Raw genomic sequence first — 26,306 nt, 5'->3', positions numbered from 1 at the left:
CACCTATTCTAGATAGATCTAGATCTAGATAGATAAATCACAAAGATTTATATTAAGTATTTAAGGACTAAAAAATGTATTATGCTTTAGAGATAGATTGTATTTTTTTCTAATTAATCTTTGGTTTGTATATAATTAATCTTTGCTTTGACTCGGATTCTAGATATAGAATGATCTATAAATAACTTTCTTGGCCACCTGATATTTAGATCTATAAACAAATAGATAACTTTCTTGGACATATTGAAGAGCTAGAGAAATTTATTGTAAAACTAAATGAAAAAGACAGTTGAAAATTTTTATAAGGGGTGGAACGTAATAAAAAGAGCAAACGGACGTATTGTTAAAGTCATAGCCGAAAGAAAATTAGCTTTAGAACGCGTTAAACTTTTGAATGGGCCACAAAGTCTATGATGAAAGCCGCCATTTTACTGTACTAAAAACTAAACAAATCAGGTGACGTCACTATTCAGTCAAAGTAAAGCCATTGTTCTACACTTTTATTATTAATGTGGTTAATCTACCTATGAATAAATCAGTAAATTGATTAACGTCTTTAAATAAACTTGTGATTAACAGTCTGTCTGAAAACAAACATTGTTTTCTACCTACATACAATTTAGAGCTCTCCACATAGAGCAGATTCTTTCCATTACCCAATCAGACAAACAAAAAACAAACAAACAATAAAAACCAAAAAAATAGAAATTCAAACATGTAAACAAACTTGAGTTTTAGTTGTAGTCTATGTATAGATATATAGATATATAGATAGATAGAATAGTTTCTTGACCGATAAAAAAAATGGGTCTAGTATAGGTCGTCGAAATTTTTCTCACAATAAACACGCATACACACATATATAGAAACAAGCACACACAGATTTTTTTTATATATTTGAAGGTTTGTGTATACAGAAAAGATAAAATCTGAAATAAATGTTTTGTAATTTACTTCCAAGATCCAATCTCTCATATGTCCACCTGTTTTGTCGATTCCCGTGGCTGGAACTTCCTGAGCCACTTCTGCTGGGCCACAAAGACCAGGAAGGTCTCGCGGTATCTGGAGCTCATCCTGTAGTAAACGATGACGTTGACGCTCGAGCTGATGCACTCGAGCATGTAGGCGAAGCTCAGGCACAGGATGGTCAGGTCAAACTTGCTGCCCCTGATGCTTAGCTCCGGTTCCAGACTGACCGCTGACAGTATTGCAGACTGAGGCAGCAGACAGACGATGAAGATAATGGAAACCACCATCAAGGATAGAACAGTTTTTTTTTCTCTGTTGGAAATGCCCTCGCCTTTGACAGATCTGGTGTTAGTGACGGAGCTTCGCCACGCAGACCTGGCTTTAAGCTTCCATGTGATGACTACGTTACTGAGGATGATGATGAAGAACGTGAAATACGGTACGAACATGTCCGTGATTAAATACGAAATACCAAAAACATTGTACGGGTTTTCCCGAAAAACCATCGCGAGTTTTGTAGAGTTTGAATCAGGGAAGAAAACCCAATCTAAGTAGGTCACATAGTAAATTGGCAGCATGTCTAGAAGGGTGACGACAAAAATGACGCACAGGAAATAAATGGTAAATTTCCTGGTTATGACCTGCTTGACTTTGAGAGGGATGAGCACGCACAGACATCTTTCAAAAGCCGCGAAAGCCGTGATGAACCCGCACACCCGCACACAATAGTTGTGCGGGTAGAAGACTACCATGTTCACGACCTCCATGTGGACGATGGGCAGATCTGACGTCAGAAACCAGGGATTAACGACCACCGCTAGCACCTGGCTGGCGAACAGAGCGCCGAGGTCACAGATAGCTAAAGCAGTGAGAGTAATGTTGATGCTGTCGTCGAATCCTTGTTTGGAGAAGATGATTATGTTGATGACGTTTCCGATGATACCAAAGATGCTAATTAGGATGACGAGGATCAAACAATTAATGGTCAGGAATATCTCGGTGATTAATGGTCCTAATCCTGTATACCACAACATCGTGACCGCAGAGATATTTCTGGTATTTCAGATGGGTTGTAAGGATGGATGGTGTCGTGCTGGTGATGATGGGGATATGGTGATTGTTGAATTCTGATGAAGAGAAGTCTACTACTCAACGAATCCAAAGTATTAAAAAGAAAAGACACCTAGAAATAAGTTATATATATATATATATATATATATATATATATATATATATATATATATATATATATATATATATATATATATATATATATATATATTCTTTTGGCCGCTCAACGACGCCGCATGCGCTAAAAGTTTGACTGGCGATCGCATCCGGCAAAATGCTCTAGGGAAAATTTCGGCCAGGCTGTAGGCCCTCTCTGAGGGCTGCAAAGTGATCGCGACAGACCGACAGCTTATGATATAAAAAAAACATGTGCTAGCCGACTCCACCACACCACCCTTTGATATGTTTTGAGTTTGTAGACCAATGCCCATAAATAAAGGAAAAAAAACGGTGCGCTTTTCGGGAAAACTTCTGAAAACCATTATAAACCAGAAACGAGATTTTACTATGTTGCCATTGTAATTTACATGAAAAAAAGAGGGTAATTTAGTTTTTGAGTACATTTGGCTAACTTTTTGCATGAAGCTCGAAAATTGAGTCGGACATTTGGATAAACTGTCAGACTAAATGCCGTCGCAGAATGCTAAAACGTGAACGGGGGTAACATTCTCCATATATTAGCTATATATCGAATATTTTTTTGTTCTGACGATTTCACTACTCTCTGAGTGACTATATTGTCTCTCTTAAGAAATTGAGTAAAATATTGTGGCAAACAAATTTTAGGGGGTAAGCGGCCTGTAAAAAAAAAACCTTTTTAATACTCCTTAGAAAGCAACTATTTGAATGGGCCACAAAATATTGTATTGAAGCCGCCATTTTCTTGCACTAAAAAGTAAACAAATCATGTGACGTAACTATTCAGTGAAATTAAAGCCATTCTTTTAAACTTTTATAATTAATAAAGTTAATGTACCAATGAATAAATCAATAAATTAATTAACATCTTTAAATAAATTTGTGATTAACAGTCTGTCTGAAAACAAAAATTGTTCTCTATCTACATACTATTTTACAGCTCTAAACATAGTGCAGATTCTCTCCAGTAGCCAATCAGACAAGCAAACAAATAAATATTCAAACATGTAAACAAACTTGAGTTTTAGTAGTATAAAGATGTGTAATTTTAGTTTACGGCCGATTTTGTGTTTACTGGAGCATTGAATACATTCAAGTATCCAACAGGTTCAGAACGTTGGCTCTTTCGATTCTAGCTAATTTCTTTAACAATACTCACGGTCTATGGGGCAAGTGAAGTAGAGTTATCCTGTTTCCGTGATCTTGGAATCTGAAGAAAAAGTACGATCAGAACTTTATTATTATTCAAACACTCACCTGACTAAATATTGTCACAAAATGCGGGACATCTACTCCAAAACTATGACGTCATGATGTAAAATCATCACAGCCATTCCCCGACACAAACACAATCTTAGGAAATATTCTAAGAAAATTTAACTTGATTTATTAGATTACATTTGTTCAAATCCATGTTCAGGTCAGCAGAACGTCCCTGAGTACACTCAGTTCTGTTAGGTACCTAACTCACGTTAGGGAAAGTAAAGGCATCTGCAGCTGGGCATACCCCTTTATAGGTCGAGATCAAGAAACACATGAGCTCTACTTCATCTGCCCAATGGATAGCTAGGTCTTAAGGGGACATTAGCCTTATTAGAATACATAGGAAACATTTGTACTAAAATTGATATCTGTGAAATTTCCTAAGAGAAAAAAATGAAATCAAAGGTCGTAATACAGAAAGTAAACATGCATTTAGAACTCACTTTTTTTATAACAATTTAAAAATCTCCCCAAGTCTAAAGCTCAGCTATGAGATTAATTTACAAAAGATCAGATAAGAAAATTTCAGGATGCATTAAACACATAGGGGAGAATCAGAAGAAATGAAGCACCATATAAACAGTGCATATGGAAAGACATGGTATGTGTTTTCTAGACTTGCTATACATATTACCTCGACACACATCATATACAAAGCCATGCTAGGCTAAGTAATTGGACTGTTGGTAAAAATTTAATGAATATGGCCACCAACAATTTAGCCTAGTAATAAAACACCGTCCACTGAAATGTAAAGTACCCAATATACACATTCATTATATATATATATATATATATATATATATATATATATATATATATATATATATATATATATATATATATATATATATATATATATATATATATATATATATATATATACGAGAAAAAATGGCCCGTTGAGGAAGTATAACGGGCGCTAGGTTGATAGTGCTGTCTATTTTCTCTAAACTAAAACCAAAACCAAAATCACCACCTTAATTCAATTTAACCGGAAACGAAAAATGACTTTGAAAACGGATTATTATCCAGAATCGGTACTTTAATTTATACAAAATATAGTCATAGGCATATTCCTAAACCATGTACATAATCTCATTCATGACAAAAGTTGCATTTAGAGTTTCTTTCAGGCAACTCTACTTGGGAGGAGGGGGCTCAGCCCCCCCCCCCGCCCCCCCCCCCCCCCACACACACCCCAAAACATGTCTACCGTCCCATTCAACGAAATATAATTATATACTTTTTTCCAGTGTCCGTCCCTCCCAGAACATTCTATCCCCGCCCCCCAAAAAATTCAAGTACCCCCCACCCCTCGCAGGGGAGGAAAAAGTCTGAAAGAAACACTGGTCGCATTTGTAGATCATACAAACTAAATGAAGAACCTGGGCGGGGAAGAGAAAAAATCTGTGCACGCTAAACACTTTTTAGATTAGAAAAAGTTCCCCCCTCCGGGGAGGAAAAAGTCTGAAAGAAACACTGGTGTCGCGCTTAGCCACTACCCGAAGAATTGCATGAAAGAAACTGCAAGCAAACCACTTTTAAGATTAGACACATTAATTAGGCGGTAATTTTTATTATAGAGTATCGATGAAGAAATTTCTTTTGAGTTGGGGGGGGGGGGGCGGCTTAGACGTTCTTTCGCGAGGGTGGGGCTTCGCCTCTACCCGAAGAATTGTATGAAAGAAACTCTTCACGCAAATCACTTAGATTAGACAAAATTGCCTGTTTATTCAATTTTTACGGGAGAATCAATGACGTCATATTACTGTGTGCACTCTCCGGCTTGATATTATTTTCTACTATGTGCTGAATATGACGTCATATTTCGCTTCCGCTTTACTGTGCATGTTTTTAAGTTGCTTGTGTTTTCTCTATAGCGTTCTTGTCAGATAGATACATAGATAGATACACAGATAGATACACAGACAGCCAAACTATTATATACGAGAAAAATGGCCCGTTGAGGAAGGATACAACGGGCGCTAGGTTGATAGTGCTGTCTATTTTCTCGGTACTTTAATTTATACAAAATATAGTCATAGGCATATCCCTAAACCATGCGACAAAAGTCACATTTAGAGTTTCTTTCAGGCAACTCTACTTGGGAGGAGGGGGCTTAGCCCCCTTTCCCCCCACACACACCCCAAAACATGTCTACCGTCCCATTCAACGAAATATAATTATTTACTTTTTCCAGTGTCCGCCCCCTCCCAGAAAATTCTACCCCCGCCCCCGAAAATTTCAAGTACCCCCACCCCTCTCTGGGGAGGAATAAGTCTGAAAGAAACACTGGTCGCATTTGTAGATCATACAAACTAAAGGAAGAATCTGGGCGGGGCTTCGCCCCTACCGGAAGAGATGCTTGAAAAAAAAAACTTCACGTTTAACACTTTTTAGATTAGAATAAGTTCCCACCTCCGGGGAGGAAAAAGTCTGAAAGAAACACCGGTGTCGCTCTTAGCCACTACCCGAAGAGTTGCATTAAAGAAATTGCAAGAAAACCACTTTTTAGATTAGACACATTAATTAGGCGGTAATTTTTATTATAGAGTATCGATTAAGAAATTTCTTTTGAGTTGGGGAGGGGGGGGGGGCTCAGACGTTCTTACGCGGGGGTGGGGCTTCGCCCCTACCCGAAGAAATGTATGAAAGAAACTCTTCACGCAAACCACTTAGATTAGACAAAATTGCCTTTTTATTCAATGTTTACTCGAGAATCAATGACTTCGTATTACTGTGTGCACTCTCCGGCTTGATATTATTTTGTACTCTATGCTAAATGTGACGTCATATTCCGTTTTCGTTTCACTGTGAAAGTTTTTAAATTGCTTGTGTTTTTTCTAGAGCGTTTTTGTCAGACAGTTAGATAGATACATAGATAGATACATAGATAGATACATAGATAGAGAGACAGCGAAACTAATATTATATATATATATATATATATATATATATATATATATATATATATATATATATATATATATAGGAACTCTATTTGCTTTTATATTTAAAATATTTACCTGTATTACTAACCTATGAAAATAGAAGGAAGACAGATTAAACAAAGAGACCTATATTTTGTAGACCACACCTGTCCCTGCCTTGATTAAACTCTCCTTTAGTGCGCTAGAGCGTAGGTTTAACACTGAATTCATGTAACGCTAGAGCGTAGATTTAACACTGAATTCATGCAACGCTATAGCGTAGGTTTAACACTGAATTCATGTAACGCTAGAGCGTAGATTTAACACTGAATTCATGTAACGCTAGAGCGTTGATTTAACACTGAATTCATGTAACGCTAGAGCGTAGATTTAACACTGAAATCATGTAACGCTATAGCGTAGATTTAACACTAAATTCATGTAGTCAAAAAATGTACAATGTGCGTTAGTCAAGAGAGTGTGACGTTATAAATTTCAACTTGACAACGTGACCATTGATACCGATAGACCGTCCGGATGTGCCAAATACCCAACGACCAGTAGCAGTAGGATAAATGTAACTATGCGCATATGCTAAGCGCAAAAATAGTATGTCGCGTTTAAGCGACTGTGGGCGTTAAAGGTTTAATATTTACACTAAGGTCATGTAGTTGTGAGGTCAGTTGCATTAGGTCTGATTCTCTTTAAGTTTGATGTTTTTATATACACATTAATGTCATTTAGCGGTGAGGTTGAATACCACTGATCTTTGTCAGAATATGTTTACTGTGTTAGACTATACTTGATTTAACTACTAGTTACTTAGTGCAGTTTTAAACCTATACAATGCACTTTCAGCAAGAAAGTTTCTATGTCAAATGAGATACAAGCATCGTAACATTTTATAAATCACATTTGACAAAAAATATGACGGCCTAACTAAAGAATATAAAATATTTTTCTAAATTTTTTTTATATCGAATTTGTTTTACTACAATTTTCATCTCTTTAAATAAAAAAAAAAGGTATACACTAAATTAAAACCGATCAACTAGAAGTTTTGCTCCCAGGTATGGGTGGTACATAAATTACTTTTAACGATCAACAAACTTCCTGGCTGATGAGGGCAAGTTGTTAAAATAGCTGAAACCTTAACATCAACAATTTAGCTGGAGTGGTTTGAGATGAAATTAGGAATTGGGTTACCGCCCGCCGGGGGAGAAACTTTGCAACCAATCCAATCATTGCAGCGATCATCTTAACAACCTAGGGATTGGAGTGATCGAACTAACGATCAAGTCGTTGAAGTGATCAAGCTAATTTAGCCCGGTTACCGTCCATGACATTACCTATGACATGATTACGTCACGAGACGGCTGCCATCCCCGCGGGCTAGCCACACGTGCAGGCTTGACATTACAACGTCTGGTTCAGAGGTTTTAATTTGAATTATTGTAAATCAACGAAACAAATATTTATTTTCAGGGGATAACATCGGTAAATTAATTAACGTCTGTAAGTCGTGTTGTATTTTACTGAAGACTTTGATTTATCGATTAGAAAAAACGTATCCAGTAACCGGTATAATTTTATGTTTAGATTTTTTTTAAAGAAATAGAATTTATTGATATGATTAAAATAAATAATATACAAAACTGGTGAAATGTATATAAAAGAAGTATGGTTTCATATATATAGTAATGTTTTTCTTTCAAAACTAACTCCGGTTTATTCATTGTTTCGTTCAACAAATACATTCGTCTAATATAAGCTCGTTGTATTTAAAAACAGTGTTTAGACATTGACTATTGATGCAAGTAAAATGGATGTTTATTTGTTTTTAACATCAATCTGACAGTGGGCCCCACCTAAAAAAACTGACCTCACAACTACGTGACCTTAATAATACAACAGAACTCAACGCAAACGAAAACATACATAAATCGAGCGTCAATATTAACCACGAGTCTGTTGGTAGGCTAACATCCGTACGATGATTGCACGTGTTTACAAAAAACATATCGGTTGCAACACAAATATCGACAGACCGCTTGTCTCAATTTGGAGTTCATTCTACTTAGAGGCATAGCAGTACAAATCTAAAATATCGCGAACACATTAATCGGTATCGACGTTATGTTTTCTTAGATAATTTATAATCGTCAACGATGAAACAAAGAAGTGAACGATATATTTTTCTTCGTGACTAAATTTTTTCTTTTTCTATATATCCATTATAGACAATTCTTTTAATCCATAGTATAATGTATTACTTTCCCAGACGTTTCAATATGTATTTGTGATGTCATTTAAATCTGTCATGGAAGTAACGTAGTGATGGTCTGTTGTACGATTTAGTACCGAGTAGAGTCGTGGGTTCGAATCCCGTTGTAGAGGCGATTTAGTACCGTGTAGATTGGCCAGTTCAAATCCCTGTTTTTTTAAAGCTGCTATGTCTTTCCAACGACTTTACCTATATTCCCTAACTGCTTCTGACGTTGAAATAATATTTTCTCTGTGCTATGCTGCTATAAAAATCTGAAATCAACTTATGATGAAAAGATAAAGAAAAATATTTTTGTTTGTTGATTTGTAGTAGTGGAGCAGTATTTATGACTTCGAGGTACTATGTTTCTATTAATGTAAACTAATCTAATGGTTGATGTACACTAAGGTAACTCTACTGCTTCTACACAGTATCTCGTACATCCAATATAACAGCTACACCCTGCACAAGTTTTACACTGTACATTCTATTGTGTTAAATGCAAAAAGAAACACCAGCGCGTTCAGTGAAAGTAAAACGTTTAAAAATGTTTTTATGAAACGTATTTCGTTCACGATTAAGAGTTAAAACAAGGAGAATTTTAACTTTAAATCGAAGCAGATTTTAAATTGTAAACCAGTACAAACACATGGTGTTGTCAAGTATGTAAAACATGTCAAGTTTAACAGCTGTCGCCATTCAAGTTTTAGAAAAATATTAAGGTGAACATTTTGTTTCCTGAGAGTTTAAACTTTTGAAAAAATTAAATTTCATCTTATTTATTTGGGACCCCTGATAACCTAAGTGCTTTAGCCACACCCCTCCACCGGACTTTGTTTGGGCAGCTCTTTATATGTGCCCAGGTAAACCGGGCAGCCCTTGGCTCTCCTTCAAATGTCCTTTTCCAGGATTGGCTTGGCCGCCTACTTTACTCTTCCTCTGGGGACTAGCTGTAGGAAAACAAACCAGTATGACTGATTTATTTAAATATCAGTTCGTGTAAAGTAAAACTAGTACGACTAAAATACTATGAGAGTATGGTTACAGTTTTCAGGGCGAGTGTTATTTTAAATTGAATAGGTCATTGAGTTTACACACTTCATTATGATAATCATCCTATTCTACCTTCAGTACCACAGTGATGGTGTCAACATAACGGTCACCTCTTTAAGAATTGTACAGGCTGGTCATGTGTTAGGGCACTCACACGAGTACTGGGCTAGAGGGGTTCGTGTCGTCACATGCTTCATGGCGTTCAGAACGTGCGTGACGTCTTCAAGGAGAGGGAACGACGAGGTTTGTCCGAGCAGAACACTGGACACACGCGTCTCGGGTGCTACGTATTCTATGATCGTCGTTTGTTTAAGATGTTTCATCATTAGCTTCACGGGCCACACAAAATGTAAACAATGACTTCATTTACAATTAACCAGAAATAGAAAATGACTTCATTTACAATAAAACAGAGTAAAAAATGTCATTGTTTACACTTAGTAAGAGGTAAAAAATGTCACTGTTTACACTTAGTAAGAGGTAAACAATGTCATCATTTACACTTAGCAAGAGGTAAACAAAGTCATCATTAACACTTAGCAAGAGGTAAACAAAGTCATCATTAACACTTAGCAAGAGGTAAACTATGTCATCATTAACACTTAGCAAGAGGTAAAATATGTCATCATTAACACTTAGCAAGAGGTAAAATATGTCATCATTAACACTTAGCAAGAGGTAAACAAAGTCATCATTAACACTTAGCAAGAGGTAAACTATGTCATCATTAACACTTGGCAAGAGGTAAACTATGTCATCATTAACACTTAGCAAGAGGTAAAATATGTCATAATTGACACTAAGCTAGTGGTAAACCAAGTCATCATTTACATTAAATCAGAAGTAAACAAAGTTTCATCTCCAAGAGAAAGTGCTGTACCGCTTCTAACTTTTTTGGAGTTAGAAATGCTCTCCAATTAGACACCCTCCCCCTCATCCCCAAATAAATGCGCCTAATCTTAATTTTTAACAATTTAGAAACAATTTAGTCCGCTTATTCCTTTATATTTCATCATGCTACAGAGCCCCCCCCCCCCCTCCAAGGTCAAATATTTTAAAGTCCACCAAATTCTAACGTAATTTGATAATTTGGCTACCTTTACCCATCCTCCTGCTTATATAACAATCATGCAGACTCTTGGATGTTTGCTTAAACTAATGCATTTCTATTTACATACTGTGTCAAAACTTTCTGTTAGATTTCCAAATTAAAAACAACACAAGATTGATTGAAGATATTTCAATTTTATTTACAAAACAATTTACATTTTTAACGACGCATGATATTATATATATGCATATGTTTGTGTATTTAAATGCATGTGAGTGTGTGGGATTGTCTTTGTGTGTGTGTTTATGTGAAGGTACACGTATGTGGTTGACTGCGTGTCTAAATGTTTATGTGTATGTGTGTGTGTTTATGTGAAGGTAGACGTGTATGGAAAACTGCGTGTCTAAATGTTTATGTGTATGTGTGTGTATACTATGTGTGTGTTTATGTGAAGATACACGTGTATGGGTGACTGTATGTCTAAATGTTTATGTGTATATGTGTGTGTGTTTATGTTAGGTACACTGTATGGGTGACTGCATGTCTAAATGTTTATATGTATGTGTGTGTTTATGTGAAGGTACACGTGTATTGATGACTGCGTGGTTATGTGTATGTGTGTGTATAAATAAGAATGTGCGTGTGTGCGTGTGCGTGTATGCGCGCGTGTGTGAGCAGGTAAAACACGGCGTGGTGCAGCTCACTTCCGACACAGCTGAACACACTTCCTCTTGACGTACACCAACAGCACGGCCACGACGAGTACCAACACCACGATCACAGTGGTCAACAGAATGTACCACATGTCGCCCTTCTGGGCGATCGGGAGCTCCGTGCGGGCGGTTCCAATCTCAACACCGTGCACTTTTTTGACAGAAACTGGAATAGAGGGGGGGGGCGTGAAAATTTCTAGGTTTTTAAAAATATTAGGATGGGAGTCAAATGTAAAGTCACTGCTAAATACTGATGGAGAAAAGAAATGTTACATGGTCGTAAGCCGAGGTCACTTAAACAGGTGAACTCTACTTCACCTGCCCAAGTTCGGAAAGGGAACTTGACTGTACTTTAACATGGCAATTATCATCCACTATTTGAGGTTTGTTATACACGTAGCAATAAACCGGAAGCTGTCATTAGAGCCTTAGTGTTTATTGTGTCCGCAACAGATGACGTCATGTACAGTTTGAAACCCATTTTACGTCCTCCATAAACCATCGTTACACTCCCTCACTCCAATCTCCCTCACTCCAATCTCCCTCACTACCATCTCCCTCACTCCCAACTCCCTCACTCCAATCTCCCTCACTCCCATCTCCCTCACTCCCATCTCCCTCACTCCCAACTCCCTCACTCTCAACAACTCCCTCACTCCCAACTCCCTCACTCCCATCTCCCTCACTCTCAACAACTCCCTCACTCCCAACTCCCTCACTCCCAACTCCCTCACTCCCAACTCCCTCACTCCCAACTCCCTCACTCCCAACTCCCTCACTCCCAACTCCCTCACTCCCAACTCCCTCACTCCCAACTCCCTCATTCCCATCTCCCTCACTCCCAACTCCTTCCTCCCTCACTCCCAACTCCCTCACTCCCAACTCCCTCACTCCCAACTCCCTCACTCCCATCTCCATCACTCCCATCTCCCTCACTCTCAACAACTCCCTTACTCCCAACTCCCTCACTCCCTCACTCCCAACTCCCTCACTCCCATCTCCCTCACTCCCATCTCCCTCACTCTCAACAACTCCCTCACTCCCAACTCCCTCACTCCCAACTCCTACAGTCAAACCTCATTATAATGTATACATATAACAAAAAAATAACTATACATACTCTCTGTAGATTTATTTTCGTGCTTGCCATATCTACAATTGCCATCGAGAAAACACTTGAGTCCGATGCAGAGATCGCTACAAGGTTTGTCACACTTGGTTCCCGTGGTGCCAGCGTCGCAGTCTGTGGGGGTACAGAGAGGGGGGGGGAAACACCAGGTCAAATATTAGATAGCCAGAGGGCAGTCTGTATAGGTACAGAGAGGGGGGGCAGCCCCAGGTCAAATATTAGATAGCCAGGGAGCAGTCTGTATAGGTACAGAGAGGGGGGGGGGGCAGCCCCAGGTCAAATATTAGATAGCCAGGGGGCAGTCTGTATAGGTACAGAGAGGGGGGGGCAGCCCCAGGTCAAATATTAGATAGCCAGGGGGCAGTCTGTATAGGTACAGAGGGGGGGGGGGCAGCCCCAGGTCAAATATTAGATAGCCAGATGTAAACACATTGTGGCAGATAAAGTAGAGTTCTTTGTTTTGATGACCTTGACATAGAAGGGGATAGTGTGCTGAGCATATTTGCTTAGCTGCCTCGGTTCTCGGAATGTATGGGCATCCAAAAGCGTAGAGTCCGAGTTCCGAACTCGAGACCTTCGAGTTAGCAGCAGTAAGCTTTACAGTTTGGCCACGCCGTCCCAATGATAATTTTAGTGACGTGTATAATCTTTTTTAAAATCTTCGCAGCTGTTACAGGTTGCAGAAAGAAGCAATTCTTAAGAACGTTTAAATTAGAATGGCTTGCTAGTTTAAAAAGTTTTAGTTTGTTGTGTTGAGATTCTATTTGTTTAGCTGTTAGAATTAAACATGTTTAGAATTGAAAATTGAATATTGTTCATTATGTTCAAATTGGTATAGTTCATTCTCATAAAATTGATATTGTTTATTCCTATAAACCAGGGGTCTCCAAACTTTTCAGTCCTAGGGCCGCATTAACTATCAAATTTCAGCTCGGGGGCCAGTTTCTTCCACGCATGTCTTTGATTTTTCTGGGCAAAGTTCCTCAGCCATCACCAACAAACGATTTTTTCATGAACAAAATAATCTCCGCGGGCCGGATGAGAAGACTTCGCGGGCCGCATCCGGCCCGCGGGCCGTAGTTTGGAAACCCCTGCTATAAACAGTAATATTTTTAATTTTTATAAAATTTGACATTGTTCATTATTATAATATGATATTGTTTATTCCTATAAAAATTAATATTTTAAATTCTTATACAATTGTAGCTATGACGCTCACCCCCATAAAACTCGACCTCGCATAAAGAAAAGGAGTTACTGGTGGAGGTAATGTGGACCTGATGGGTGGCTTTGTCCCAGGGCACGTGGATATGATGAATCGTGTTGGATTCGGAGATAGTGATATTCTCTTGATTGTTGACCTTTAGCATGTAGTCCATTGCGCTATTACCTATTGTGCCTGAGACACACATTGATATATATATATGTTTTTGTTTGTTTTGTTCTGTTCCAAAGTTGGTATATTTTAAAAAGATTTACCGTGGCGGAGCACGGGATGCAGCTAGTATATATATATATATATATATATATATATATATATATATATATATATATATATATATATTAGTAAATATATAAATAAATAAATAAATAAATAGATAAATAAATAAATAAATAAAATAAAATTTATATATATATATATATATATATATATATATATATATATATATATATATATATATATATATATATACATATATATATTAGTAAATAAATAAATAAGTAAATAAATAAATATATAAATATATATATATATATATATATATATATATATATATATATATATATATATATATATATTAGTAAATAAATAAATATATATATATATATATATATATATATATATATATATATATATATATATATATACATAAATTTTATATATGATGCTTACCATCAAAATACAAAAAGATAAGTTGTATAGCTACGGGAGGGTCGAACTGAATGTGCCAGGTTAAGCCTTGACTGGACTTTTCATGAACACAGCTTTGAGAACTGCCATCCACTAGTAGACCAGGATCTGGATGGGATTTCCTCGCTAACTTCTCCATAAATACTGGCTTTTGCCCGAAGTACATATTTCTCCCTGTTGTGTAACAAGTTTGACAAGTTTGACAAGTTTGCTGTACGGAACTACTTTAATGCGCATGATGTAATCCGATAGATCACGTGTTTTAGATCCCTTATTTACCCCCTGTCATTGATCTTAAGTCAAGCCAGCTTTGGTGAGTACTTCTGATCATAGAGCCTCATATACGGTGAAGAAACAGGCACCAAGAATTACCAGACACGACATCACAATAATAACATGGAATCCAAAAGGATTTTTTTTTAAAGTCGGAAGTCTAAAACCATGTGTCATAAAGAAATTAAAAAAGACAAGAATATTTTTTTAAAGAGTTTGAAAGAAACGAGGAAATTTTATCAAACAACAGAAAAACATAGTTGTCTCTTGGGTATAGTTGTATTGTCATAGATTTTGGTAATCCGGTAAGAGAGGTAATTAATATCCTTTCATTCACTCTTTCTTTGTTTCTTTCTTTGTTTGTTTCTTATTTTTCTTTCTTTCACAATTCTAACCTTGACTTACATCAACCGGCATATCTCTTACCTTGACTGATAGAAGCCCAACATATCTTACCTTGACTGATACAAGCCCAACATATCTTACCTTGACTGATAGAAGCCCAACATATCTCAAGTACCCCCGACAACCTGACTGTGATAACTTGGACAAAAAGGGCCGATGGTGATTCGAATAGCAGCGTTTTGTTATTGTGATTTCTGATGTCGATTGAATTGGCGCTAGCTCTGTCAAACATCACGGACAACACGGCATTGGGGGATACTAAAATATAGACAAATGATTGAATAAACGAATTGACGTATAAACGAACGAACCAAGGAACGAACGAACCAACCAACGAATTTATGTACACATGAGGTCAAAGAAACAAGTGAACTCTATTTCACTTGCCCTATAGACCGCCAGGTTTTGAAATGGGAACTTTACTTTCTTAAATATGAATATATATCTAGATATGTATATAGGTATATATATATATATATATATATATATATATATATATATATAATCTATGTATAATCTATATATGTTTAAAGATGGGGGTAAGATATACATACCAATGCTATTAAAACCGATTTGCATAAACACGAAGTAGATACTTGATTCCAGATAAATTGTGATTTGGTCCTCTAAAACACAACTCAAATATTCCGATATTTTGGGGGTTATTTTAGTCTTTTTGGTGATGAGGTTTTCTGTTGGGTCGAATAGGACATGGATTTACTAGTGTGGTCTTAGTGATCAGGTACACTGTTGGTGGGATGAAGGCATTGATTCACTCATGAAATCATAGCGAGACAATATACAGGCTACTGGTGATATTCTTATTTAGCATCTAACACATCCGTAATGTGTAATGAGAGTATGTTCTGTTACTTGCCAGCCTAGATATGTTATTGCAATGTTGTATCTCAACAAATAATGTACTGGCAATCCATAACAAGGTGATCTCCAATACAACAAATGCACTATGATATCCCTATAAACTCAACACAGTCGTCTCCCTCACAACCCATTGATCTCCCATAAAATAATAAGCCAGTGATCTCCCCTACAACATAGAGGTCTCCCCTTTACCATAGTGGTCTCTACAGCAACAATTAATTGATCTCCTTATAAAAAACATAGTGATCCCCTTTTAACATACTGATCTCCCCTCCAACATAGTAACCCCCCTTTAACTTAGTGATCTACCATTTAACATACTGATCTCCACTACAACATAGTAATCTCCAACATAGTGATCTCCCCTGGAACAAAGTGATCCCCTTTTAACATAATGATCTCCCCTACAACAGTGATTTCCCCTACAACCCAATGATCTCCCCTACAACCCAGTGATCTCCCCTACAACACAGTGATATCCCCTACAATCCAATGATCTCCCCTACAACACAGTGATCTCCCCTACAACCCAGTGACCTCCCCTACAACCCAATGATCTCCCCTACAACCCAGTGATCTCCCCTACAACACAGTGATCTCCCCTACAACATAGTGATCTCCCCTACAACACAGTGATCTCCCCTACAACCCAGTGACCTCCCCTACAACCCAGTGACCTCCCCTACAACACAGTGATCTCCCCTACAACACAGTGACCTCCCCTACAACCCAGTGACCTCCCCTACAACACAGTGATCTCCCCTTACTGTAGAGGCACTTCTCCCCGAACCATCCCGGATAACAGTCCTCATGCAGACAGCCGTCACTGCTGTCACACTTGTGACAGTTGCACGTGAGCTCACAGCTGTTTCCGTACTGGTGAGCCGGACAGGTAGCTGGGATAGGTGATACAATTAGCTGGGATAGGTGATACAATTAGGTAGCTGGGATAGGTGATACAATTAGCTGGGATAGGTGATACAATTAGCTGGGATAGGTGATACAATTAAGTAGCTGGGATAGGTGATACAATTAAGTAGCTGGGATAGGTGATACAATTAAGTAGCTGGGATAGGTGATACAATTAGCTGGGATAGGTGATACAATTAAGTAGCTGGGATAGGTGATACAATTAGGTAGCTGGGATAGGTGATACAATTAGGTAGCTGGGATAGGTGATACAATTAGGTAGCTGGGATAGGTGATACAATTAGGTAGCTGGGATAGGTGATACAATTAGCTGGGATAGGTGATACAATTAAGTAGCTGGGATAGGTGATACAATTAGGTAGCTGGGATAGGTGATACAATTAGGTAGCTGGGATAGGTGATACAATTAGGTAGCTGGTATTGGTGATACAATTAGGTAGCTGGGATAGGTGATACAAATAGGTAGCTGGGATAGGTGATACAATTAGGTAGCTGGGATAGGTGATACAATTAGGTAGCTGGGATAGGTGATACAATTAGGTAGCTGGGATAGGTGATACAATTAGCTGGGATAGGTGATACAATTAGCTGGGATAGGTGATACAATTAGGTAGCTGGGATAGGTGATACAATTAGCTCGGATAGGTGATACAATTAGCTGGGATAGGATGTTAGAGGTAGCTGGGATAGGTGATGCAGTTAGCTGGGATAGGTGATACAATTAGGTAGCTGGGATAGGTGATACAATTAGCTGGGATATGTGATAAAATTAGCTGGGATAGGTGATACAATTAGGTAGCTGGGATAGGTGATACAATTAGCTGGGATAGGTGATACAATTAGCTGGGATAGGTGAGACAATTAGGTAGCTGGTATTGGTGATACAATTAGGTAGCTGGTATTGGTGATACAATTAGGTAGCTGGGATAGGTGAGACAATTAGGTAGCTGGGATATGTGATACAATTAGCTGGGATAGGTGATACAATTAGCTGGGATAGGTGAGACAATTAGGTAGCTGGTATTGGTGATACAATAAGGTAGCTGGTATTGGTGATACAATTAGGTAGCTGGGATAGGTGAGACAATTAGGTAGCTGGGATAGGTGATACAATTAGCTGGGATAGGTGATACAATTAGGTAGCTGGGATAGGTGTTACAATTAGCTGGGATAGGTGAGACAATTAGGTAGCTGGGATAGGTGATACAATTAGGTAGCTGGGATAGGTGATACAAATAGGTAGCTGGGATAGGTGATACAATTAGGTAGCTGGGATAGGTGAGACAATTAGGTAGCTGGGATAGGTGATACAATTAGGTAGCTGGGATAGGTGAGACAATTAGGTAGCTGGGATAGGTGATACAATTAGGTAGCTGGGATAGGTGATACAATTAGCCGGGATAGGTGAGACAATTAGGTAGCTGGGATAGGTGATACAATTAGGTAGCTGATATAGGTGATACAATTAGGTAGCTGGGATAGGTGATACAATTAGCTGGGATAGGTGAGACAATTAGGTAGCTGGGATAGGTGATACAAATAGGTAGCTGGGATAGGTGATACAATTAGGTAGCTGGGATAGGTGAGACAATTAGGTAGCTGGGATAGGTGATACAATTAGGTAGCTGGGATATGTGATACAATTAGGTATGTGAGAAAGGTGATACAATAAGGTAGCTGGGATCGGTGATACAATAAAATGTTAGGTAGTTGGGATAGGTGATACATTCATATGTTTGGTAGCTGAGATAGGTGATACATTCAGATATTAGATAGCTGGGATAGGTGGGATATGTGAAAAAGATTTTAGCAAGATGTTATAGGTGATACATTCAGATGTTAGAGAGCTATAGTCCCGGCCAAGCTTCCCTTCCCTGAGCTTATGGTAACCATGAGCTAAAGCCTACCTTGTGTGAACTGCGGGTAGAGCCCTAGCGTCAGTGTTGTAAACGCTATAAAACAGATGGTCAGAGTGTAATCTCGTCTAGAGCTCGTTGTGTTTTTAACTCTACACCGTTGCATCGTTCTGCAAAGTACTGTAGGACAGAGTAGGACAATGGAGGGCGGTGTAGGACTCTGTAGGACGTGGAAGGACTCTGTAGGACGTAGTAGGACTCGATGTCGATGCAGGATCCTGTAGGACACGTAGAGCAGTGTAAGACAGTGTAGGATAGTGTAGGACAGTGTAGGACAGTGTAGGACAGTGTAGGATAGTGTAGGACAGTGTAGGACAGTGTAGGACAGTGTAGGACATTGTAGGACAGTGTAGGACAGTGTAGGACATTGTAGGACAGTGTAAGACAGTGTAGGACAGTGTAGGACAGTGTAGGACACGTAGAGCAGTGTAAGACAGTGTAGGACAGTGTAGGACAGTGTAGGACAGTGTAGGACAGTGTAAGACAGTGTAGGACAGTGTAGGACAGTGTATGACAGTGTAGGACAGTGTAGGACAGTGTAGGACAGTGTAGGACACGTAGAGCAGTGTAAGACAGTGTAGGACAGTGTAGGACAGTGTAGGACAGTGTAGGACAGTGTAGGACAGTGTAAGACAGTGTAGGACAGTGTAGGACAGTGTAGGGTAGCGTAGGACAGCGTAGGGCACTTTTAAACGAAATATGAAATAATAAGACATTTTAGGACAATTTAACTGTTTGTGCCGGACAGTATAGAGCAATGTAAGTAGGCGCTCTGATTGGTTCTACAAAACTGCGTGTTCGATCTTCTGTAAACACCATTTGTTGTCATTTCTACTCAAAGTTTTGCCGATTAAATTTTTAAATAAAATAAAAAAAAATTCGCCACAAGACCTATTAATGCCATGTATATTTACATTTTCTGAGACACAATGAGAACAACTAAAGTGTTTTTGTTGAGTTTAAAAATAGCTACGTTAAATACAACAAAAAAAAACAAAACATCAAATAAATATAATCTTTAGGAAAGTCGGAAAAAATGTTCAGGTTTTTATAGCTACAATTATTTTACATGTTTTTAAATTTTAAAGATATGCAGCGTTACGAAGATAATCTCATCTGTGTTAATCTATATATATAAAGCAAAGTGGTCGGGTGCCCGATAGGGCACTTCCCGGCGCCGCAGGCGCGTCAAATTTGGCACGAAGGTGCCTTATGGCGATAGAACACGAGGGCCGGTGACGGTTCGGCAAAAAGTCTACGGAGCGGGGGTCAAAACTGACCTCGACTGACCGGCGCCTTATATGGGCTATATTACGAAAAAAAAATTCCTCCGACGACCCCCCTTGATATTTTGTGAGGTGGTAGAAGAACACCTTGGGGTGTCACAAAAAACTCGCCATGTCCGGGAAAAATCGGGAAATGGGTCAAAACTGACCAGTTGTATTTCCCTATATAATCTTTGTATTTTATGGCGAAAACAGAGGGTCATTTCAAAACGGATTTTATGGCACTTACGCTCTTTACATCTGGCTCAGTTTTGGCATGCTTATAGGTAAATGGCTTGACCTTTAGGGAAATCTGTCGGTTACACTCAAAGCCCTCGACGAGGGCTAATAAGTGACCGCGAGTGAAATTCTCTTTATATGAGCTCTATTACGAAAAAAAAATTCCTCCGACGACCCCCCTTGATATTTTGTGAGGTGGTAGGAGAACGCCTTGGGGTGTCACAAAAAACTCGCCATGTCCGGGAAAAATCGGGAAAGGGGTCAAAACTGACCAGTCGTATTTCCCTATATAATCTTTGTATTTTATGGGGAAAACAGAGGGTCATTTCAAAACGGATTTTATGGCACTTACTCTCTTTACATGTGGCTCAGTTTTGGCATGCTTATAGGTAAATGGCTTGACCTTTAGGGAAAACTGTCGGTTACACTCAAAGCACTCGACGAGGGCTAAAAAGTGACCGCGAGTGAAATTCTCTTTATATGAGCTCTATTACGAAAAATAAATTCCTCCGACGACCCCCCTTGAAATTTTCTGAGGTGGTAGGAGAACACCTTGGGGTGTCATAAAAAACTCGGCATATCTGGGAAAACTTCGTAAAGGGGTCAAAACTGACCAGTTGTATTTCCCTATATAATCTTTGTATTTTATGGGAAAAACAGAGGGTCATTTCAACAAAGACTTTAGGGTACTTAAGCTCAGTATATCTGGCTAATTTTTTGCATGCTCCTAGGTCAATGGCTTGACCTTTAGGGAAAACTGTCGGTTACACTCAAAGCCCTCGACGAGGGCTAAAAAGCGACCGCGAGTGAAATTCTCTTTATATGAGCTCTATTACGAAAAAAAAATTCCTCCGACGACCCCCCTTGATATTTTGTGAGGTGGTAGAAGAACACCTAGGGGTGTCACAAAAAACTCGGCATATCTGGGAAAACTTCGTAAAGCGGTCAAAACTGACCAGTTGTATTTCCCTATATAATCTTTGTATTTTATGGGAAAAACAGAGGGTCATTTCAACGCAGACTTTAGGGTACTTAAGCTCAGTATATCTGGCTAATTTTTTGCATGCTCCTAGGTCAATGGCTTGACCTTTAGGGAAAACTGTCGGTTACACTCAAAGCCCTCGACGAGGGCTAAAATGTGACCGCGAGTGAAATTCTCTTTATATGAGCTCTATTACGAAAAAAAATTTCCTCCGACGACCCCCCATGATATTTTGCTATTCGATCATTATAAGCATAATTATTTTAGCTTTGTTTTAGATGTTAAGCTCTATGTTGTACAATTTTAATTCTGGTAAGATAAAGTGCTTCTACTTATTGGATATCATTCTGTAACTTTTTTTGGAAATGTTAATTTTTGTTTTGTAGAATTCTTTGTTTAGCTTTAAGTTCACGACATTAGTAAGACATCGGTCACATTTCACACACTAAGCCCACATTTTTAGGACGTCGGTCACATTTCTCAGGTAGATTCTCTAACGGACATGGGTCACATTTCTCAGGTAGATTCTCTAACGGACATGGGTCACATTTCTCAGGTAGATTCTCTAACGGACATGGGTCACATTTCTCAGGTAGATTCTCTAACGGACATGGGTCACATTTCTCAGGTAGATTCTCTAACGGACATGGGTCACATTTCTCAGGTAGATTCTCTAACGGACATGGGTCACATTTCTCAGGTAGATTCTCTTACGGACATCGGTCACATTTCTCAGGTAGATTCTCTAACGGACATGGGTCACATTTCTCAGGTAGATTCTCTAACGGACATGGGTCACATTTCTCAGGTAGATTCTCTAACGGACATGGGTCACATTTCTCAGGTAGATTCTCTAACGGACATTGGTCACATTTCTCAGGCCGATTCTCTAACGGACATGGGTCACATTTCTCAGGCCGATTCTTTAGGACACCGGTCAGATTTCTCAGGTAGATTCTCTAACGGACATGGGTCACATTTCTCAGGTAGATTCTCTAACGGACATGGGTCACATTTCTCAGGCCGATTCTCTAACGGACATGGGTCACATTTCTCAGGCCGATTCTTTAGGACACCGGTCAGATTTCTCAGGTAGATTCTCTAACGGACATGGGTCACATTTCTCAGGTAGATTCTCTAACGGACATGGGTCACATTTCTCAGGTAGATTCTCTAACGGACATGGGTCACATTTATCAGGTAGATTCTCTTACGGACATGGGTCACATTTCTCAGGCAGATTCTTTAGGACCCTGGTCACATTCTTCATTCTTTTGTTTTGTAGAATTCTTTGTTTAGCTTTAAGTTCACGACATTAGTAAGACATCGGTCACATTTCACACACTAAGCCCACATTTTTAGGACGTCGGTCACATTTCTCAGGTAGATTCTCTAACGGACATGGGTCACATTTCTCAGGTAGATTCTCTAACGGACATGGGTCACATTTCTCAGGTAGATTCTCTTACGGACATGGGTCACGTTTCTCAGGCCGATTCTTTAGGACACCGGTCAGATTTCTCAGGTAGATTCTCTAACGGACATGGGTCACATTTCTCAGGTAGATTCTCTAACGGACATGGGTCACATTTCTCAGGTAGATTCTCTTACGGACATGGGTCACATTTCTCAGGTAGATTCTCTTACGGACATGGGTCACATTTCTCAGGCAGATTCTTTAGGACCCTGGTCACATTCTTCATTCTTTTGTTTTGTAGAATTCTTTGTTTAGCTTTAAGTTCACGACATTAGTAAGACATCGGTCACATTTCACACACTAAGCCCACATTTTTAGGACGTCGGTCACATTTCTCAGGTAGATTCTCTAACGGACATGGGTCACATTTCTCAGGTAGATTCTCTAACGGACATGGGTCACATTTCTCAGGTAGATTCTCTAACGGACATGAGTCACATTTCTCAGGTAGATTCTCTAACGGACATGGGTCACATTTCTCAGGTAGATTCTCTAACGGACATGGGTCACATTTCTCAGGCCGATTCTTTAGGACCCTGGTCACATTTCTCAGGTAGATTCTCTAACGGACATGGGTCACATTTCTCAGGCCGATTCTCTAACGGACATGGGTCACATTTCTCAGGTAGATTCTCTAACGGACATGGGTCACATTTCTCAGGCCGATTCTCTAACGGACATGGGTCACATTTCTCAGGTAGATTCTCTAACGGACATGGGTCACATTTCTCAGGTAGATTCTCTAACGGACATGGGTCACATTTCTCAGGTAGATTCTCTAACGGACATGGGTCACATTTCTCAGGTAGATTCTCTAACGGACATGAGTCACATTTCTCAGGTAGATTCTCTAACGGACATGGGTCACATTTCTCAGGTAGATTCTCTAACGGACATGGGTCACATTTCTCAGGCCGATTCTCTAACGGACATGGGTCACATTTCTCAGGTAGATTCTCTAACGGACATGGGTCACATTTCTCAGGTAGATTCTCTAACGGACATGGGTCACATTTCTCAGGCCGATTCTCTAACGGACATGGGTCACATTTCTCAGGCCGATTCTTTAGGACACCGGTCACATTCCTTAAGTCGATTCTCTAACGGACATGGGTCACTTCTCAAGGCTAACGTCAGTAAAACGCGAGCCACCTGTAACGGACACCTATCTACCAGCCAGATAGATGGTGAACGCCCCCGGATTCTTTCTTGGGGTTATATGCAAATGACCTAAAGCCTAAATGAATGAACACTAACTCAACAACACACTAGGGCTCGATTTCGATGTCTAGGGAAAACTAGTGAAACTATTGAAGTTAACAACTCATTCAATCTGCATACAACCTTTAATAAGTGAACACAGTTGTGGCAGAACACAAGGTTAAACAAGATAAAATATTTAGTTTAGAAAATAACAAAACCCAACTTACAAAGCGTAAGAAAAAAATACTATCACAGATTCTAACACTGTATAAAAATAGCCACAGGTCACACAACACTGCTATAGCATCAAGAATTACTTGGCCACAAGTAATATAATACTAGAATATTTAAACAACTTAAGAATGCATAGCACACTCAGGACTTAAGCTCTCTCACGTTCAAATGGTCAGAATGGAGTGCCGGTCAAAATGGACGGCCTGGTCAAGATGGACTGCCTCGTGTCGCCTGTGGGCGATCTAGTTATAGACTTAGGCAACAGGGGAGGTTACCCTCAACTCATGTGGCCATTGGTTGGGGTGGTCATCTGGTCTGAATCAATCAATCAGATCTTGATGGAAAATTTCTGCGTCTTAGACTCTCTTAGTAAGACAGTGGAAAAAACCCGGTTGTTGCACCATCGACCATATATGGTATTATAACAATGTCAAACTAAAAATAAAACATTACTAGACCTAAGTAGGTCACACACCTCAAATCCCTCAGCTCAGGTATGTTAGCATCCATTAAACTGTTTGTGTCTGCTTTGGTTTATTCATTACTGGATAGAGCATATAACTATATAAATAGTCAGCACATAATTTAAATGGCAATCACGAATAACAGGTTTAGAAAGAGGATCTAGAACAGCTGACATTGAATTTGACCTGTTTACTTCCTGTCAAAAATGTCAGTTCTATGAAACACACTGACAAACAGTTGAGTTACGTCATATGTTGACACTGATATTAATAACACAGTGGCTGTAGAAAATACTCAATGGTCGGAATGTTAGTGTAAAATTAACTGAGAAAATCGATGTCAAATTAGTAAATAATAAGCGAAATTTGTTATTTTTGGGAGCTTATGTTATAAATTAGACAGCATTGATTACTAAAATCACTGAGGTCGCTGTATTAATCAGGAATTTCTAATGGCAGTGATTAGAATTTTTGTTGAAAACATGTGGGGAGGGGAATAACATCTAGTAGATTCCGTCTATACAATTAAACCAAATGTTCACTTCAATAAAATACTCTAGAAAGTATCTGAATTACTAAATAGTGATGAAAAATCCCTATACAATAAAATGTACAAATCACCGTTCGTCAAACTACTAATAACTAAACGAATCACCTTTAAGGAAACAGAACTTGGTAGCAAAATATATAATACGAGCCGGCCCGCGGCATAACATACGCCGCTATTTAGTTGTTTCTAATTTTCAATAATTCATAATTTGTGAATTCGACAGTACCAACGCTGACACTGAAAATATTTCTTTAAAACACTATAAGTAGCTCGTTAAGGACCATAACCCCCCCTTCCCTTCCTTCCCCCCCCCCCCCCCCTACGTTTAAAATCGTTGGCTCTGCTTGTAAACATTTAGAGTGAACACAGCTCACTAAAACCATGTAGGGGTGGGGAGGTAGGGAGAGCGTTTGCAGCTTGTTTTCTAACGGCTCGAAGAGGAGAATTATATATATAGATAGATAGATTTTTTTCAATCGTCTCCCTTTTACCTGGGTGTGGCTTTCGTTCAAGAGAAGTTTTTCGATGTCATATAAATTCACCATGTAATTGTAACCCATGTCGTGTTTAGTTATTGTTACGTCCCTTGTAATATTTAAATCGTGGTTATGTCCCTTTGAATGTTCATTCTGTTTACCGTGCTGGTGTGTAGCTGTGTTGTGTGTTAACTATGATGGAGCTGGAGACAAAACGTGTCGTCTGCGCTCAGTGCTTCTTCCAGACTTTTTTCTCCGGAGGGGGGGGGGGGGCTTTTGAAATTTTCTGGTGGGGGGGGGGGGGGGCGGTCAACATTTTTTCTTCGAAGAGATGCTCGAAGAAACTCTGTCTGTGCTGTCTGATTAATAAAATACTGAAGTTAACTTGAAGGTGTCTCCTTTTTGTTCTGAGTGTTAGACACCAAGTAATTTTAAATGGTGACCGCAGATATTTTACTTACTATTAGGTCTATGGTAGTCGTGACATCTATAGTAACCTTGACATTAAAAG

General features: G+C 38.9%; 2 protein-coding genes and 1 long non-coding RNA gene across 3 annotated transcripts; all 3 read right to left on the bottom strand.

Moving 5' to 3' along the window:
• Window positions 1–971: 971 nt before the first annotated feature.
• On the bottom strand, window positions 972–2,003 carry LOC131948422 (neuropeptides capa receptor-like). The gene has a single exon (XM_059310028.1). The coding sequence runs from the start codon at window positions 2,001–2,003 to the stop codon at window positions 972–974; it is 1,032 nt and encodes a 343-aa protein (XP_059166011.1).
• A 13,276-nt stretch (window positions 2,004–15,279) lies between these two features.
• Window positions 15,280–16,940, bottom strand: LOC131948416 (uncharacterized). Its single transcript, XR_009388009.1, has 3 exons — window positions 16,826–16,940; window positions 15,731–15,868; window positions 15,280–15,434 (listed from the first exon to the last, which is right to left on the bottom strand). It is a non-coding gene; the product is annotated as an uncharacterized LOC131948416 (long non-coding RNA).
• Window positions 16,941–23,383: 6,443 nt separating this feature from the next.
• Window positions 23,384–25,879, bottom strand: LOC131948421 (cornifin-A-like). The gene is made up of 2 exons (XM_059310027.1): window positions 25,811–25,879; window positions 23,384–23,968 (listed from the first exon to the last, which is right to left on the bottom strand). Exons 1-2 carry the CDS (start codon window positions 25,877–25,879, stop codon window positions 23,384–23,386), a joined length of 654 nt encoding a protein of 217 aa, XP_059166010.1.
• Between the last annotated feature and the right edge of the window lie 427 nt (window positions 25,880–26,306).

This window comes from Physella acuta, unplaced genomic scaffold, assembly GCF_028476545.2.
Source record: "Physella acuta isolate Inbredline_101_S28 unplaced genomic scaffold, ASM2847654v3 ptg000644l, whole genome shotgun sequence".
Taxonomy (NCBI): Eukaryota; Metazoa; Mollusca; class Gastropoda; family Physidae; genus Physella; species Physella acuta.
The sequence above is the reverse complement of the archived record's forward strand: the minus strand, read 5'-3'. Positions and strand labels throughout refer to the sequence as shown.